Below are 20000 nucleotides of genomic sequence, written 5' to 3' on the forward strand. Positions count from 1 at the left end.
CAGCACGAGCAACACGAACAGGACCATCACTGACCAGGATGGGGTGACCTACTTGCAAAACCTGCAGAACACAAACAGACGTCTGCGTCAGCGAGTCACGTGCCGTGTGTGTAGAAGTAGGTCAGTAGACACCATCTTTTTGCCGTGTGGACATCTGTGCACGTGCGAGGTGTGCGCTGCAACCATCACCGAATGCTGTCTCTGTGGCGACAGAATCAGGGGCACCGCTCATGTTTACATGGAATGACTCGCAAACTTTTGCTGACATACTAACTTCTGATCGTTCCAAAAGGACTTGGGTATCTACTGTTATTGATCAATCTGTAAAGGCTTACAAAAATAATCAAGAAAACTGGAAGGAAACAAAAAGGCCTCGTATTGCTTGTAAATTGCTGCTATTTGTTTTAATTTTACCAGCACATGGTAGTACTTTTGTCCTTGTGTAATTCTGTTTATTTGGTATTTTTATCATTTTGTGTTCTTGTTGCTTTGTTTAGTTTTATATTCCTCAATACCTGCAAACTCAAATGTGGCTTACTTTTCGTAAAGTATTAATAATATTATAATGCATGCTCTTCCTTTTTTTTTTTAACTTAATCACATTTATTGTAGAATCCTCAGAAACGTCTATTTGTTTACCATGGATAGGAGCATTCTTCCATTATGACACATACCTAGAACCTATTGGCTGTCTGCAGGTGGAACAGGATTTTGTATTTGTTTTTTTGTCGTCAAGTTCAATTTAGATGTGTAACGTGCACATATACCACTATAACACTATAAACCAAATGCAGTAATGACATATTCAACTTGGACAAGCTCACTATTACTCCTAACTTATTGGATTTCAAGGAGTGTAACATGAGTTTGCGAAACGTGCTTTGAAACTGTTCAAAATAACCGTTCAAAATACACGGGTGTAGTATGAACGCTGAGATTCTTCTTTGTCATACTAAAGAAAGGAAAGGCATTAATATTAAGTTTAAACCCGGCAGTCTGCCAAATTAACTGCAGGATATTTTAGCATACCATACACAGTGTTTTGTGAAAGGAAGGGCTATCGCGGCGCATAATATCCCTTTCAAGCACTTCAGGACAATGTTTGTAGTGTACTGCTCTGTTTAACACTGCTATTGATTGTCCATGTAAGAGTGTGTGAAAAACGTACAGTCTTTGTTTATCAACAACTCAACTTCCTAGGATTTTATGTCAGAGTTGTCAGCTGCTTATCATAGAGTCGAGGACCTCCCTTGATTTACTTTGTCTCTGTGTTTGAAGCTAGTGACTAATGAAGCTATAGTGTGACACTGCACACACCCCTGTATTATCAAAGCCCTGTTCTTTCATCTGGCATGACTATAATCAATCTGTCTGTTTGTACAGTACTGTCTAGCAAGTAAAGGCAAACCCTATTGGGATCTACGTATTTACAGTAAGCTTATTAGAAGCTATTATCATAGCTTTCTATTCAAAACTGTAACTTATCCGGGTTAGCTGTTTATTTCCGTACAAAGAGTTTATTGTCAGCAATGACCAAGTATGTCAGTTAAAAATAGGTATCAAAACATTATATCAATTAAAAGCAGACTTGTTTACTGATCTCAGCAATGTTGTCATAAGCGAGTTTGCTACGCAGTCTGTGCTTTGTTTCAAAGATGCTGGAGTATTTGATTTGTCTTTGTCCTAGATAGCCTATTTGAGTTACCCTATGAATGGGAACATTGGAATAGAAAGTTGATTTAACTTTTTCCAGTCAAAGTAGCTAGTGCGCTGCAAAGGGAGCAAAAAGCATACATTTTAAAGTTAGTTTTGTCTGCTTTGACATATACAAATAACTATTCAAAGAACTATCAAATACTGGTTGGTCCGGTGTCAGAATAATGTGACTGGGTGAGACATGAAGCCTGTGCTGCGACTTCTGTCTTGTGTGTGGCGCACGTTATATGTCAAAGCAGCTCCTTCCTGATATGGCCCTTCGTGGTCGGCTGGGCGTTAAGCAAACAAACAAACAAACTATCAAATGCACTACATTCAGGATTTAAAACAATTATGGTCAGTTAAAGGGTTAACAAAAAAAGTGATTTTAAATCTTTTTAATCCCTTTAAAGCCCCAGTATGTCTCAAATGGTTTACAAAACGATTTAAATCTTCTAATGAAAAAAGCAGTTCCAACACCTTATGGAACACACTTGAAATAGCATTTAATAGCATTAAATGACACAGTTCGTTTAAATGGCTATTTAGCTCGCGTAAACCACTCACCAGATTTCGTGGTTTATCTAACCCCTGAGCCATCGTGAACCCGTGTGATCCACTTTCCTTTTTTCACAACTTAGTCGTCAGTTTGTGATTTCAATGCGACTGGCTGTATCTGCAATAGCTCGTTATTGTGTACCTCTGATTCTAAAACGCAACAAACGGCTGCGAGTCACACGAACTTGTCGGCAGTGGCTGGCTTCAAAGAAAGCGAGCGCTATGCAGAAAAATCGTCTGCTTTGAGACACAACCTTTCGTGACCCTGCTTCCGGGCTATCTTTTGTAAAACTTTCAAAACTTCGAATTGTACTGATCTTGTCTTGATGAAAAAAGAAATATTTTATGACTTAAGAATGTTTGTGTTACAAGCTGTCAATTTATTATTTAAATTTTAAAAGTTAGTTCTAGCGCCAAAACGAGGCGCCTGATTGTAGAACAGACGGTCCACGAAAATAAAATCTTTAAAAATTTCTCACTCTCGACGGAAAGCAGCCAGGATGTTCCCGTGCGGTGAGCGTTCAAATGGAAGGGTGTTTGTACTGTGTGTAAAAGCCTGACATTATACACTACATTGGGTTTGCACGTTAAAGATCCCACGATTGACAAAAGGGTCTTTCCTGGCAAAATTGCTTAGGCACAGTTAATAGTTGTCTACCTATACCCGTGTGACTTGGAATAATAGGCCGTGAAAGGTAAATATGCGCCGAAATGGCTGCAATCTACTGGCCGTATAAAATTTCATCTCACACGGCATCACTGCAGAGCGCCTAGAACTGTACCCACGGAATATGCGCGATATAAGACTCATTGATTGATTGATTGATTATATGTGATGGTTTACGGGAGGCTTACTGTGCCTTTAAGTTTCTGGTCACATGATATTTATCGCACTTGTTTGTTTTGTTATGAATTGGTGTAATAGAAGCATGAACAGACGATCGTTCTAAAAACGTGTTACTTTTTGTTTTTGAAAGTTATGATTATTTAGAAGAACAAGAAGCTCCGAAAGAACTACAGAATCGGATACATGTACGGTTCGGTATTAACGGCAATGATTTCGACTGGCGTGAAAGATGCAGTTATGGTCAAAGCCTTCTGTAAGCCTTCAAGGTTAAGTAAACTGTCTTATGTCATATCCAAATCATGCTGTGTTAGTAGAGAGAACGACTGAATAATGGACTTTAGTTCCTTATTCTCGACGGTGGTCAAGTCGTTCCCTTGATTATGAAAGCAGCTTCTCAAGTAGAACGCGATTGTTGATGGTTAAGACTGTATGTGAGCTGATATTTATGTTACAGGTACCAAGCTCAAAATTCCACATGAATTCGTCACATACGATACATAGTTTTTGTTTCGTTTTCAATCAATTTTATATCAGAAGGACGAAAACATCTGTCCTTGCTTTCAAACTAAGACGATGCAGTTTAAACTTTTATCGAATCGTCTTTGGGGGAGGGAGGAGTAAACAGTGTTTGATCATTATATACACAGGTTCTTACTGCAGCAATGCCGTCTGAACATTTTGAGGTTCATCCTCCTGTGTATGATGGCAAACATCCGGAACAAGTTTTGTTTTTTAAATTGTATATTGTATAAGTTGATTGCAAACGATAACAAAAAAATATATATCGTATGCGTCGAGTTCATGTTCAAAGTTTAGCTTGGTACCTGTTTTGTAAACAGAAAAAACGCATGAAATATATTTACAATCATGCATCAGGTTCGGTTTAAAATATTCGCTTTTGTTACAAGATATTCTGAGATACAAAAGGCAAGTGATTCAGTTACAAATAAAGAAAGCAAAAGAAAAGAATGTTACAACATCGAACGGTACGGGTAGCAATATCCACATTTGGTGACTTACAATGATATAAAAAGGCCTTGTGCAACGTGGCAACTGATGGTATAATCACGCGAAAAATTCGGAGAGTTCTAAAACTTGCTATAGACACCTTAAATAGTTAGGATTTGTCTAAGATGCAAATAGTTGTGTTCCACATTGTATTCCAACAAAGCGCCTTATTTCTAAGCGATAAAGAATATAATGTCATAATAAATATTACCATTACTAGCTTTTAGTGCAGAGTAGTTTAATTTGTCTTTCTTAGTATTTCAACAGCTATTTTTTTAAGATTTGTGAACAGCACTCCAGCATTGGCACTGCTAATTAGGACAAGTCTATCAGTAGTGTTTTAGTCAAAAGAAAGGTTGCCCTTAAAAAGAATCAAAAGCAAAGTCACTTTGCTAAAAAAAAAAAAAAGTCACAAACTGCTAAAATCACATTTCTTGTTTCACACAAATAAAATGTAAACATTGTTGTTGTTTTCGTTTGTTTCTCTTGATGGAGAAGAGTTTACATTTGAAACACAAAACAATGTAGTGACCTCAGCAATGTTGACACTGCATTTTTCGTTCTTGTCGTCGAAAGGATACTTAAATAATGATCAATGGAATAATATAACCCTGGGTGCTGTGGAAAACAAATACGACGAGAAAAGTTCCTGGACTACTTTTCTTCACAAGCGCATCCCGAAGCCGATCAAGTACTTTGATACATTTGGCATCAGTAAAATGAATAAGCGGTGCAACAGGCGCGTGTCAAGCATGTTTAAGTCATAGATATTCAAATACACCACGTTTGTTTAAGAATACTCCAAGTGCAAAAGAGGGGTTCCCAGGTCTGATTGAACTGACACAGGTGCTGGTGAACAAATTCCATTCTTAAAGGTGCACACTCAACTTCTCGTAAACCATCAGTTTCTGGTCACAGACACTGTCAGGCTTTTAAACACAGTACAAACACCCTTTCGTGTAAACACTCACCGCTTGAGAACATCCTAGGTGCCCTCAGTAAAGAGCGAGCAATTTTGAAAGAATTTATTTTTGCGTGGCAAGCCGGATTGTCTGTGACACAATCGGTCGCCTCGTTTTGGCGCTATGGACCTAACTTTTAAAATCTCAAAAATAAATTGACAGCTTGTTACACAAACATTCTTAAATCATAAGAAAATTCGTTTTTCATCAAGACAAGATCAGTACAATTCGAAGTTTTGAAAGTTTGAAAAAAGAGGGCCCGGAAGCGTGTCACGTAAAACGTGTTTCCCGTGGCAGACGAATGTTCTGCATAGCGCTTGCTTGTTTGAAGCCAACCGCCGCCGATAAGTTCGTGTGACTCGCAGCCGTTTGTTGCGTTTTAGATTCAGAGGTACACAATAACGTGCTATTGCAGATACAGCGAGTCGCATTGAAATCACAAACTGACGACTAAATTGTGAAAAAAAAGGAAAGTGGTTCACACGGGTTCACGATGGCTCAGGGGTTAGATAAACCACAAAAACAGGTGTGTGGTTTACGCTAGCTAAATAGCCATTTAAACGAACTGTGTCATTTAATGCTATTAAATGCTATTAAAGTGTGTTCGATAAGGTTAGAACTGCTTTTTTCATGAGAAGATTGAAATCGTTCTGTAAACCATTTGAGACAGACTGGGGCTTTAATAGAGAGCAATCAGGCAGTACATGTTTGGTGTGGGTTTTCGAGCGATATTGTGTTTTTATCCCATGTAAAAGTCTTTTATTGAAATAGTCTCTACAAGATGCAATTCAACTTTTGTTGAGACTGATGGCATGAATATTGTTCTATTCAATGAGCATTGTCAGTGGTGGTTGAAGTTGCTGAGAAGCAATGCTTTGTTATCTTGTCCGCGACGAAGCTCGAAGAGATCGAAGAATGGTAGTTCTTCGTGAGTAAGAACAGAAGTGTATGGCTTCTCCGGAACTGGCAATTTAGAATGTGTATACGTTTTTTTTTTAAGATTGAGTAAGATGAGACAAACTTGAAAAAATAGCTTCTGAAATTTGAATTTGAAGTTATTTTATGATTCCTGTTGGCAATGGTTCCTTATACAACAAATATTTCCTCATGCTCATCAATGTTTGCTTTGCTTGCGATTAGTCTGTACTTATTTATATGCTGCTATAACAGTTGTGAAATACATGTTTGGTTTATATTCGACCCTAACGAATAGCTAAACTGTAGCATGTGAAAATACAAAATATGCCGTAATGATGTATATTTAATATTACTTATTTCTTAATTCCTCAGAATGTTGACCTCTTTCTCTTCATTTCATATGAATCTATGGTTGTTGTTATGTCAATCTGTATTTTATAATGCTTGGTATAAACACGCCAACAGTCGATTTTTTTTCTCCATTATACACATGTATTGTACATTGTTTTAGACATCGTCATGATATGTAAATTCTGAGGTTGGCGTACACTATGTATGCAAAGGCTAATAAGTTCGTTGTTTACATTTATATTATCTGATATAAACAAACATGCCCCTTTTTAACTCGTCAAATTCATTTATTTATTGATATGAATTTTCCTAAATACCACGTTGTTATAGTTGGTACCAATTCTTGTTGTACATGTTTATAATTCAAGATTTCAAAATCGGAATGTCTTTCCTTGCTAATCTTTGCTCACAAAAAAACTATCAACAGTGTTTTTAACGGGAGATGTTCTACGTATGTGTGTCCACGCAAAAGTAGTAGTCCAAGTATATTTGCATGAATGATGCTTTAGGGACATTAATGGTGTAGGGTGCTCACTGTTACTGGGGTGTATTTACACCCCCGGTATAGGGGTGTGTATAGGATTCGGTCCATGTGTTTGTTTGTGTGTTTGTGTTCGCATATAGATCTCAAGAATGAACGGACCGATCGTCACCAAACTTAGTGAACAGGTTCTATACATTCCTGAGACGGTCCTTACAACAATTGGGACCAGTCAAACACACGGTTAGGGAGTTATTGCTGGATTAAGATTCTACAAGGACTTATAGAGGGACATATTAATGGTCAAAGGGAAATAACCTTCTCAGTTGCTGGCAGTGAGAATGGTAAGGACGGGGGTGTTCTTCCTACCTCGGAGGAATTTCTTGTTTTTATTTGCTTTTCTGTTGTTGCTTTTTTCGTTGCATGTGTATGAGTTCAGCTTCACTGAGATAGACAAGAGTTTTCTTACACTGGAAGTGATTAATCAAAATAACACTTGCAAGTCACACTGAGTTGTTTCTCTAAAATCAACATGTTTTAGGATGGTCTACATTATGTTCATGTTCAAAAAAATAAGTTGCCCACGCTTTTCGTGAAATGATAAAGCCAGATTTCCAAAGAATGCCTCGATAAAATGCCATTAGGATAAGAGAAAGCACAAACAATTTTAAGTGAGGTATGTTTAGTGTCTTGATGGGGAATTCTGAAATCACGCAAGTTAATGATTTAACAGGACAGAGATTATTTTTTGCACAGTTCTTCCTAATTTAAAATCACAAAAAGTGCTTACAAAAATCCAGATTAGTAGCTGTGTGCAGAAAACAGAAACCATCTTATTATCATTCTTCCTGTGAGAACAGTTTTATTTGTCGACACATTCTAGCAACAAATGCTTCAAGCAGATGACACTCGTAAAAGTACTGAAACATGTTGAATACTTTGCTATGTATATTTTTCTTGTAATTAAGTTGTATTTTGCATATATGCCTTTTACGCCCTGATTTTAATTCTACGCTTCTCAAACGTAACCAGACATAGTAGCTTGATTTATAACAATTAGTTGCTTATATTGTGGATGTCTTTGCATATTTAAAATAAACAGAGAAAGGTATTTATATTGCACAGAGAGCCTGCCAAACGGTTGTGTGACGTGTCTAGTGTGTTGGCGAAGTGTCTTGTGCTTGTCACTTCTCGCTTTCAGCCCTCACCGCTGGCTAGCACCGTCTGTCCTTTTTAGGACAATGCGAAAAGAGAGCAGAATGCGTCAGTCTCTCCTGCCAGTACAATAACCTCTCCACAACAAGCCCTATGTAGTGCCTCCATCGCGGCGACAGGCGTAAACTGGGTACCGCAAGGCCCCAGGCTAGACTACAAGGACTCGGAGGAGGTTGGCCCCTAGACGTGTGGCATGCAGGCCCACCGGCGTGTGGAAACGCCCAGGTGCCCACGAACCAACCTCCAGCTATGGGTTAAATAGCCGGGCAGGATAGGCTCGTCAACCCTGGCAGGCAGCTATCCTAAGAGAAGACCACTTTGAATTCAAAACGAGGGTAGAGGAGGCTCATCAACCATGGAAGGAAACTCGTTAAGGAAAACTCCGAAATGAAACCCACGCAGTCCCTCGAAGACGGAACGGCACTGGCCTTTTTTAGGCGGGGAGCAGACCGGGTGCCTACGCTACCCTCGACAAATGGTTGTGTCATCAACGAATATTGCACAGAGAGAGAAAGAGAGACAGACAGACAGACAGACAGACAGAGAGAAAGAGAGACAGACAGACAGACAGAGAAATAGACAAAGAGACAGACAGAAAGACGGGGAGACAGACAGAGAATGTGTTTGCTTAAAAGAGATGAAGAAAGGGGGCAATTGTCTTAATTGTTTAATAAGTTAAAATGCTTAACCAAACTTGCTTCAAAGAAAATAGTTTATTCGAAGATGGACAACAGCATTAAATGCAGGGACAGAGCGTTATCTAATCTAACGAAGGCATATATCTGTTTTCAAAGAAGATAGTATTATTCCAGTTTAAATTAGTGTAGAGTAGGTCATCAAAAAGTAAACTTGGAGACAAGGAAAGTAACAAACAGCACTGAACGGGGGAAACTGATTACACACAGTGTAACAGTTGATTCACAAGAACGCCAATATTTAAACATTTAAATCTTATGAAAAGATAGTTCGTTTGCAACGACTAAATGAGTACAAATCCCAAACCAGATAGACTTCTAACATATTGTTTTGTTAATAATAAACGCTCCAATTACCTACCATTCTTTTCTTTTGTTTAGCTAAACAGTAGCACAGAATCAATGTTTTATTGTAACTGCCAGACGCATTTTGTTCACAAATAGCATCAAAACGCAGATCTCAAATAGGACACAGAGTGTGACGGGCGCAGTGGCGTGGTGGTAAGACGTCGGCCTCCTAATCGGGAAGTCGTGAGTTCGAATCCCGGTCCTTGCCGCCGGGTGGGTTAAGAGAGGAGATTTTTTCGATCTCCCAGGTCAACTTATGTGCAGACCTGCAAGTGACTTAACCAGCATGCCTCCCCCGAAATCGGCGTATGCTGCCTGAATGGCGGGGTAAAAACGGTCATACACGTAAAAATCCACTCGTGCTAAAAACATGAGTGAACATGGGAGTCTAAGCCCATGAACGAAGAAGAAGAAGAAGGACACAGAGTAAGTGATTGACTTTTTTGTAAGGCAGTTATCACATTCTACAAACAAGTCACTCTGGGATCACATTCAAGTGGAGTTGGAGACTGCATGATGAAGATCACGTGCCATGCGTTAAGGCTTCATTTGAACGATGACGACAGCATACGTCATGATGGTCCCACACACCTATAGTGACGTAGAGAAAGCAGCACAATTGACATACTGATTTAGGATCCGCATATAATAATAATATTAAGGGTATTTATAGGGCGCAAATCCTAAAATAGTTCTAAGTGCCTTACAATCTTAAATGTAATAATCTTAATAACAGCAACAATACACAACATAAGCGCCTTAAATCAATCTTGAATATAATAATCTTAATAACAGCAACAATACACATTAAAAACAAATAAACCTTAAATAAATGGAAACACAATCACGTACACAATACACAATTCAAATGAATCTATCGTTATCAACTACAGTCTCAGATGTTCGCTACACATAATGATGGGACACTTTCCGACACGCACACACACACACACACACACACGGAATAACACACACACACATACCTATTTCTTGGATTTTGCTACCTAAGAAAAGGGGCATAACCACCCACCTAAGATTATTAATCAAAACAGTTTTTTGGAGAAATGCTCTGTTTTCTACAGTCATATGGGCGACAAAAACCCAGACTCATCAAATTTTAGTGAACTCACTCGACAGCAATACTATTCCAAATTTGGTTACCTAAAATTCAAACTTTAATCAATCGATTTGGCCAATTAACAAAAAGAAAAGATGGGCAAATGGGTCGCAAAATGTTTGTCAGAAGTCAGGAATATTGCCAATTTAAAGATTTGGTTTCATTACCACGGAATTTTGGTGGTAATTAAAAACCTTCTCTCCGGGTATACAGTCATATTCTGGCCTTGCACTTAAAAAAAGCAAGAATGAAATTCGTTGGAAAAATTGTTGTAACTACTCTTCGGTAAAACATTGATGAAAGCTTCTTTGTCAAAACATTCTTTAGAACCTTTTCTAAGATCCCCAAAAAAGATTTCTGCCAAAACACGTAAAAAGTGCATTTTTGAAGATATTTTTCTTTGTCTCTAAAATCGGTGGTAGTGAGTCTGGACGGTTGCCTAAGAAATACTGAAACAACTTTTTTATGTTTCATTTTCACCCAACCATTATGCCTTGGACGTTTAGAGATAACTATGATGAAGCGATCTCCATTGACTTTTTTTGTGATGGGAATCAATTTGTTCCTGTAATGCCACTGGTCGTTTTCATACGCAACCAAATCCAACCAACTTTACTACCACGAGTTCATGTTTTACAAAAACACGTTGAATGGCCACCAACTTCCACCCATGTTGTTTTTACTCTTATTCTAGTCTATTTTAGATTAAATATCAATCATCTTTTTTGATAATGTGCGTTTGGTTGTTTTACTGTGAAAATATTTTACGTCTCTAGGTAGCCGTTGTCATGGATTAGGGTTAGGGTTAGGGTTAGGGTTAGGGTGATTTTTTTTTCTTCAAATGTCATGTTTAGGCAATGCACTTATCTATTACAATACCGGGCAGTAAAACTGCTGGCCGACAGTTGAGCAATATTTATGTCAGTTTTTTTCTGGTTTTTTTTCGTCTGTAGTCTTTGACCTCATACCAACTGCACACAATATCCATAGAGTACGGTTTTACCGACAGTTGCAATGTTAAACATAGACGTGAATGGCCCGGAAAATATTTAATTATGATTTTAGAAACAAATTTGTAAAAACGGTTTTTTTTAAAGTAAAAAAGTAAAAAGCTGTAATTCAGCACAAATGAAACCATTAAGCTATTGTCGTCCTCCGCTGTGACCCGAAGACCAAGTCGGTTAGAAGTTACAATTTGTTCGGTCATTAAACCTTGTCTGCCGATTTGATATATCTTGGGGCTTGACGGAGACTGACTTGTCTTGTGCAAAATGATGACTGTGACGGTTTCAGTTCTGCCCGGTATCATGTTGGAAAATATTTCTTCCCATGCACTCGTATAATTTCCAGTTAATCTGCAATTGTGCGAACAATTTGGCAGCAGGCACCTTTGAACTCTTCACTTGAACAAATTTATTGGTAAATATTTAAACTTTTTTTTTTTAAATAATGAATTTGATGCTTTGAAATCATATTTAGCGGTTCATTGTCAGTTTACAAAACATATTATATGACATTGAAATGAACTGATTAATTTTGACAACAAAAACGAAAAACACCACAATAACAACCATTAAAAACAAACAAACAAACAAACAAACAAACGAAGCACACACACACACACACAAACAGTGACTAATGACACTGACACACACCTACTGGCACTGACACTGAGTGCCATACCACAGTAAGACTCAGTACGAGCTCTAGACGAAACTTATTTTTTTAAACACATGTCATAGCACGCTGTTTGACGATCAAAAGCATTTTTACTTATGAGTTTCTGTAGTTTAGTCTTGTGGGGTGTTTCCGTATTTATTTTGTTCATTTTTCAATCAATCAATCAATCAATATGAGGCTTATATCGCGCGTATTCCGTGGGTACAGTTCTAAGCGCAGGGATTTATGTTTTTATTTTTTTTAATTAATTTTTTTTATGCAATTTATATTGCGCACATATTCAAGGCGCATGGATTTATTTATGCCGTGTGAGATGGAATTTTTTTACACAATACATCACGCATTCACATCGGCCAGCAGATCGCAGCCATTTCGGCGCATATCCTACTTTTCACGGCCTATTATTCCAAGTCACACGGGTATTTTGGTGGACATTTTTATCTATGCCTATACAATTTTGCCAGGAAAGACCCTTTTGTCAATCGTGGGATCTTTAACGTGCACACCCCAATGTAGTGTACACGAAGGGACCTCGGTTTTTCGTCTCATCCGAAAGACTAACACTTGAACAGGAGAAAATTGCTAACGCCCTGACCCAGAGTCGAACTCGCAACCTCTCGCTTCCGCGCAAGTGCGTTACCACTCGGCCACCCAGTCCCTTGTATTTATATAAAAATAAAAAAAATAGAGGATCTGTCAGTGTCATTGGTCCTTACATCGAACGTTTGGTTTGGGGGCTTGATAGGTCTACTCAATTTCTGGTAAAGTTTTGAAAATAAATTCAGCAGGAGCTTTTACTTTACACTTTCTGTTCTCAATAGAAAAAAAACCCACTAAAACATTAGTAACATTTCCACAAGTGCAAGTAACATTTCCACAAATGCGAGTAATAATCCACAATATTCTTTAGGTTACATTCCATTGTGGGTAACAATCCACAAATAAGGTAGCAATCCAGATCTGGAGTGAAGGAACCATCCACTGTGATAGGACACAATCCACCAGTTAAGTTGCCATCCACATGTGGATGGCCACCTAAATAGGCCTTAGGTCGCCAATCGTGTGGAAAGCAGAATGCACACACACACACACACACACACACACACACACACACACACACACACACACACACACACAGACAGGCACTTGCGGGCACATACAAACGCTCATTTAAACAACATTTTAACAGTTCTTGACACTAACGTAGAATATAAATACGGTCAAAAGGAAACAAATATGAAACTTCAATGCACCGTGTACACCAGAATGATGCTGACATTAAACAACTACTCACTTTAATCATGCATTGAGAACAACTTTAACTCTCGTCGCTGTTTTGATAAGCGTTTCAGACACAACATTTGCCTCCAGACACGCATAGGAACTTAAACTGCCGAGGATGTGGCATCTAAGTCTCTTTACAACCACACCGCCTCAAGACAAACCACGAGACGGCAAGGCACTTGCCCCTGGTACTGTGACACCACAACTCCACTCAAAGTAAAAGGAGACCCACAACGGTAGCGCTGACTGCCAGCACTGACACATAATGATCCAGCTGGATCCCCAAGCTAACTCCATGACGCTACTTGAAACCACCTCCGGCTCGGGTGCCTCGTTGACCGGGAGTTGGAGCGCGACAACCATCCCTCCCTTGCGGTGGCCCTTTTCATTTGTTTTCTGTCTCTGTTTTCCCCCATCTAATGTCGGGGTCAAACCCGGGAACATGCCCCTAATGGTTTTACCGTGAGGGCGTTAAACATTTATTACCATCATTTTGATGACGAACAGACGAAGTTTCACTGAAGAAAGTCTTCTTTTTTTTCATTTTTTTTTTCATTGTTACTTGTTTGTCCGTCCACGTAAAAGCCTACAAGTCGATGTTCTTGAAACGATTCGTCTTGTCTGTTGTAATAAACGTTCCAAATACCAAGTTTTTCTAGATTTGTAATCCATGATTTTGGAACGTTTGGATGGTGTTTTATCTCAATATTATCGAATCAAAAAAGCGTAAAACGTGCAATCTTCAATATGACGTCTCCTCAAAATAACAGAACAAAATATCTCCATAAACAAAACATCAAATATTACTTGGTTCATTTTGCTGCTTTTGTTATTAGTATGGGTTTACATTCGGAAATGAAGAGCTCACCATTGTAATGGTAGATGTGTTTATGGTGAAGAGACCAAGCACATCAAATCCTATGGACTCAAACTGCAGACGGTGAAGAAACAGCATCACCTATGGGAATGAACATTTGGTATTTAACTCGTATCTGCAGGTAAGTCATAAGTATGAACATATGTCAATCTCTCTCTCTCTCTCTCTCTCTCTCTCTCTCTCTCTCTCTCTCTCTCTCTCTCTCTCTCTCTCTCTCTCTCTCTCTCTCTCTCTCTCTCTCTCTCTCTCGGCTGTGAGACAATAAACGATAATAACCAACCAATTCTCTCTCTCTCTCTCTCTCTCTCTCTCTCTCTCTCTCTCTCTCTCTCTCTCTCTCTCTCTCTCTCTCTCTCTCTCTCTCTTTTTAATTTGTTATCTTTTATTTTTACCAGCGACTGCGATTTCTGTCACGTTATAAAATTGCATGAGGCAGCGATGTGTGTGAGTGCGTGTGTGTGCGCGCGTGTGTGTGTGTGTGTTAGTGTGTATGTGCGCGCGCGTATGTGTGTGTGTGTGTGTGTGTGTGTGTGTGTGTGTGTGTGTGTGTGTTTGTGTGTGTGACTTGAGGTAAGGATGCTGACAGTTCTAGTGAATGTATTTTTAAATGCTGTCCAGTGTTGTTTTTAATTGATGTTGTTGTTCAGTTTGTATAAATGATGAGTGTGTTGGTGTACATGGCTGGATTGAATGTTTCTTAACCGCAATTTTACAACAAATTCCCAACCTTCTGTTTTCTGTATTCTGTATTTCTCTTGTTGTCGCGGTCTTTTGTTCAGGTTTTTAATGTCATTATGTACATGTTAGACCAAGCCTAACTCCTTTATCCTTTCAAAATAAAGTACAGAGTTATCTTATTCGCCCTCTTTCTCTTAATGAGTCACTCTTTCTCTCTGTAGCTCCCTTTCTTTTGGCGGTCCCGGACAGCCATATCGGTTGGAAGGAGGTAAACAAAACAAAATAGCAAAACTCTCTCTCTCTCTCTCTCTCTCTCTCTCTCTCTCTCTCTCTCTCTCTCTCTCTCTCTCTCTCTCTCTCTCTTTCTCTCTCTCTTTCTCTTGCACACATATTTACGCTCTCTCTTTCCGTATCGCAAAATGTCATGAAATTTGTGAGTAATCCCCCATGAAACTACGTTGTGATGACCTCGCCAAAGCTGCCTTGCTCAGAAAGAACGTGTTATCATGAACTAGGTTTTACACCTGAGGGTTCGTGGGTGGTTGTTTTTAACATACCTTCAACCGATATGGCTTTGTGTCGATGGTAGCTCTTTAGTAGACATTAGCATTGCCCTTAATTTAGTAAGTCATACCTTCTGTGCAACATATCAACTTACGCATTCCATCCCTTTGTCTGTCATGTCGCTCGTCTTGATTTGACCAAGGAGATGACGAGGCCTGTGCATCTAGGTGTAAGAAAACAATAAAGAAAATGGAAACAAGTTTGATGTGATCATGTCAATAATAAAGAGTCCCTTATCATCAGCATCACCAACAACTCCATGACTATGTATACATGCCACATTTTGTGATCAATGCAGCGTCATTTGTTACTATTAGTGGATTGTGTGTGTTCGTGTGTGCTATTTACATGTATATGCGTGTGTGTTTGTGTGTTTGTGTGTGTGTGTGTGTGTGTGTGTGTGTGTGTGTGTGTGTTTGTGTGTGTGTGTGTGTGTGTACATGGGTGTGCTATTTACATTTATACGCATGCTAAAAAAGAACACCGAATAAAATATGAACACAGACGACAAACGGATAGGCACATAGGCAGACGGAGAAACACATCACCCAAAGACACTGGCAGATGTTTGAAAACAGAGAGAGAATTCAATGATAAAACAGAGACAATAGTGTGCTCATACCTGCGCGTTCAAAACTGCTCCAGTTATGGTGACGACAGCAAGCTGAAAGCACATGAGGGCCATCATTTGGAGAGCTAGGAGCCGCATAGACTCTTCATCCCTTCCAATGATGCCCACGTGGAGAGTGATTAGCGCAATTGGGATTCCCGCACTGTACGCAATGAGCAAATATGCGCGCATTGCGTCATTCCCTCTCTCGATCAATTTGCATAAAGTTACGTGACGTTGATGCATAGCTTCAATCTTGTGAGCAGTCTTTGGTGGAGAGTAGAGATCAGACTCTGCAAAGTCTTTGTTGAATCTTCTGGCCTCCAGAAAGAGTGTCAGCCAGACGAAGATGTACAGCAGTCCTGGTGAACCGTAGGCGGTCACAAAGAAGTAATGCTCCAAAGAATCCATGACAGCGTCAGCAACACAACGAAACTTTGGGAAAGGGTCTTCTTCCTTTACTCCCGACGTCTGAGCTACACAGTAGTGTGAAGATATTTCAGAATGCACAAACACGATGACAAACATCACATACAGAACACAGACGGCGCATGTGAAAAAGTACATTGCTTTCCTTGTAGGACGAAGTCCATAGCTTGCAAAACACGCGTCAACAGCTCTAGTAAAACGTGGAAAGCACGCAGACACGTTCAGAGTAAAAACCACGGCTATAAAGAGCTGACACACCATTAGCAAAGGGAACACCCGAGCAAACACTCCTTGTAATGATTCCGATCCTGACAGAACTGCAGAAACCACATGCCAGAGATGACATGCTTGAAGACCCACACCCAGAAACCACACAAAGCAAGATCCTGTTGCATGCAGAGTGTATGTACCCAGACCTGCAAACATGCCAGTGTTCGGGAGGTACAGACCGACAAGAGAGAGCAGCCACAGTATGGGTTTCACTGACTGGGAGTAGCTTTTTGTCATTTTTATACTAACTTTTTTAATGTAGGTTCGAAAAACAAACACTGAATGAATCTGAAACAGTTTTAATAGCAATAGATGTTTCGGAAGCCGTGAGCCGTGGAGGGTGAAAACTGCAGTACTAGTGGTGCGGTCAGATTTGTTCCTGCTTAGAAAGTTCACATTTGTGATTGTTAATGTGGTCTCTGACTCGTCCATTCAAACACTACAGCAGCTCATCACTGATAGATATGTCCGTCTGTCTCACTGCACGTGCTGTTGTTCCTCGGGAAATTATATGCTGTCCACAAATCCTGAACTCTGTTTTCACGTTTCCATGGCATGAGACATTCAGTAAACAACATTTGTCAGACTGATGTTGACCTTGCTGTTGAAAATTGCACTCAACAGTGAAAGCCATGTGATTAATTTTCCTGATAAAACACATGTCCGTTTCTCAAATAATCAGAAAAGTGGGGCCTTCGTGGATAATAATTATGTGATTGCGTTAGACGAACACGTCAGCAAACATTCAGATTTAACATTTAGATTGCGACGCAAATTAAACCATAATGAGTGACACGACTACGTTGATGTGCGATATTACAAAGCAAAAAAGACTATATTTATCTTGCTAATAAACTTTCACTAAGTTAGAACAAAATAGCCTGTATTCAAACAGTGACAGTGGCTCGAACGAGAGTAATCAAAACGGACTAACACACAGCAATAAGCATTCTGACCTACATGGTTTGTTCGGTTTTTTTATTCCTTCAAGGGAGAGCACTCTGTAACACGTTGGGAGACGTGACGTTGGTGATGACGTCATTCGTAGCAAATGTAGATCCCGGATCAATTATAGCAGTGGGTTTCAATTGAATGGTGATCACTGCGTAGGTCAGGACGGTGCCACAAATCTGCGGAACGAAATTGCAATATTTCAGGATGAGGTCAAAGCAATTCCTTTGAAAACAGCTAAACGAATTGTCTAAACAGATCTATATTTCAAGCAACAAACACACAATCAAAGAAACATAAATAACTAGTTAAGTAATGTATTACCTTCAACGTAAAAAATGGACACCAACCTTACTAACTTACTAACTAACTAACTAACTAACTAACTAGCTAACTAACTAACAGACTTAATAATTAAAACATTCGCAAACAATAAACAAAACATGTTCTGTTTAGTGAAATGGAATACATAACTGATGATCAAGGGAAGAAAACATATGCAGGCATTTAAGTTCACCTAATGTGGAGCTATGTTATCTTTATTGTTGAATACACGTGCGATCTGTGTTAAAACTTAACAGTAAGACAATGATGAAAGGCTGTTTTTGTTTTATATTTAGTCAAGATTTAGTTTGATGCCTACAGATTGACTAAATGTTGTTTTTATTTTGTGTATCGCCTCACGGGACTTGTTTTATCTTGCCATCAAACAATTATTGTTCTGCTATGATTATATGACCAACCAAGCATTTAGTCCAACCCAGTTTTGCTAATCAGAAATAAAAGACATATTTGTCTGGTCGGAAATGGTGCCTCGAGATAAGTATCATTGGTAGCCAGCAAAAAAAGAAACTGCTAACCTCGTTAAGATAGGGCAGTGAAATCAATTTGATTATTAGCTGAACGCTTACAAGCTGCACATTGTCAAGGAATGCAAAGAAACATAACACACTCAAATGGACTTAAAATCAGTGCCACACTTAACCTATTAGCACAGTGTCGAAAATACAAAATTCTGTCCTAATAAACCAGAAAACGTGTGTGTTTCAACAAACGAGCTTTTCGCCTTACCATCATGATGGTGGATGTGTCAATGGCAAACAGATGATACACGTGAAACCCAATAGGTCCGCTCTGCAGCTGAGACTGAAATGCCGCAATCTGCAACACATGTACACTGAATCTCTGAAAAATAGATGCCTCTGGTTCCATCATTCTAGCTAAGGGCACTTAAAAGCGGGATAAAACCCACACCATGCAATTCCAAACATGAACTGAAAGTTCTCGATCTGAAAGGAGAAGTGGAAACGAAGAAGGAGGGGGGGGGTGTTCACGGAAGGACATATGTTTGGCTTTCTAATGGGAGGGAAAGAGGTAGACAGAGACAGATAGAGACAGACAGAGAGACCTGCAGACAGAGAAGGGGGCAGAGACAGAGAGAGAAGGTTAAAGTGAAACAATATTTTGAGGGAGCTTGACTCAGATTACATTCCGGTTTACATAGGACACAGCAAGTGCTCCAAGTTAAAAAATTAAAAAATTAAAATAAAAAAGCACAACAAATCATTTTTCATTTTCTTACAATGTGCAGTTAAGAACCAACACAAACACTCACAGCATTGTAAGGTTTTCCTGCCATCCGTTCAATGCTCAGGGAAGACAAGATACCACTCGGTTTGTGCATCTGAAAATGATATTATGTTTCTTGAATATTGTTGTTAGCACGGAAATATCTTCATCTAGGGATTCCAAGTGCTTAAATTTCTTTGCATGTTCATTAATAAAGAGCAGCAATAAGTTCTTCATCATCATCATCATCATCATCATCATCATCATCATCATCATCATCATCATCATCATCATCATCGTCGTCGTCGTCGTCATCATCATCATCATAATCATCGTCATAATCATCATTGTCGTCGTCGTCGTCATCATCATCATCATAATCATCGTCATAATCATCATTGTCGTCGTCATCATCGTCGTCGTCGTCATCATCATCATAATTATCGTCATAATCATCATTGTCGTCGACATCGTCGTCATCATCATCATCATCATCATCATCATCATCATCACACTGACGCTTTCCCAGCTCTAGAGCTTAATTAACACTTGTCTGTCAGTAGCAATCAGCTACATCTAGACGGCAATACGCACACTGAGACACACAAGTACCATCTAAAGTGAAAAGGTCGAAAAACGAATGACCTCTAGAGATAAAACCGCTCCTGTCAGAGTAACAACTGCCATCTGAACACAGGTGTGAACAACCAAGTAGATCAGGAAGTTTGCTGAATCTGAAGACACGCTGGTGTTGATGAGAAGACTCATAGACAATAGCATCAAGGGTATTCCACCAGCGTAAGTGGCGAACAGGAAATGACGTAGCACAACGTTGGCTTTTTCCACGAGATGACACAAGTGCCAGTGACGTAACCGGAAATGGTCAATTTGCA

General features: G+C 39.3%; 2 protein-coding genes across 3 annotated transcripts in view; one reads left to right on the top strand and one right to left on the bottom strand.

Annotated features, from left to right (window-relative positions):
• The window catches only part of LOC138961764 (inhibitor of apoptosis protein-like), a 24557-nt gene extending 16626 nt beyond the window's left edge, over nt 1-7931 (top strand). The window contains exon 5 of the mRNA XM_070333433.1: nt 1-7931. This exon is cut by the window's left edge and continues 331 nt beyond it. Coding sequence (XP_070189534.1) covers nt 1-247 — 247 coding nt within the window. The 3' untranslated portion in view covers nt 248-7931.
• A 1569-nt stretch (nt 7932-9500) lies between these two features.
• LOC138961765 (uncharacterized) lies at nt 9501-19228 on the bottom strand. 2 transcript variants are annotated; one of them, XM_070333434.1, is made up of 6 exons: nt 19154-19228; nt 18610-18699; nt 15901-17717; nt 15373-15441; nt 14028-14117; nt 9501-9669 (listed from the first exon to the last, which is right to left on the bottom strand). In XM_070333434.1, exons 3-6 carry the CDS (start codon nt 17017-17019, stop codon nt 9616-9618), a joined length of 1332 nt encoding a protein of 443 aa, XP_070189535.1. In that variant the 5' UTR covers nt 17020-17717; nt 18610-18699; nt 19154-19228; the 3' UTR covers nt 9501-9615. The 2 variants fall into 2 exon arrangements, with proteins under 2 accessions (XP_070189535.1, XP_070189536.1); XM_070333435.1 differs by lacking the exons at nt 18610-18699; nt 19154-19228 and having other exon boundaries at nt 15901-18260.
• Nucleotides 19229-20000: the final 772 nt, after the last annotated feature.

This window comes from Littorina saxatilis, linkage group LG3 (assembly GCF_037325665.1).
Source record: "Littorina saxatilis isolate snail1 linkage group LG3, US_GU_Lsax_2.0, whole genome shotgun sequence".
NCBI classification, from domain to species: domain Eukaryota; kingdom Metazoa; phylum Mollusca; class Gastropoda; order Littorinimorpha; family Littorinidae; genus Littorina; species Littorina saxatilis.

Excerpts from the sequence above, each read along its gene's own strand:
- LOC138961765 (XM_070333434.1), bottom strand. The coding sequence starts at position 17,019 with ATGGACGAGTCAGAGACCACATTAACAATCACAAATGTGAACTTTCTA. Across the intron at positions 15,442-15,900 it reads GAGCAGTTTTGAACGCGCAG|ATGCACAGGCCTCGTCATCT; the intron begins GTATGAGCACAC and ends TCTTACACCTAG. Across the intron at positions 14,118-15,372 it reads CAGACAAAGGGATGGAATGC|GTGATGCTGTTTCTTCACCG; the intron begins GTAAGTTGATAT and ends TCATTCCCATAG.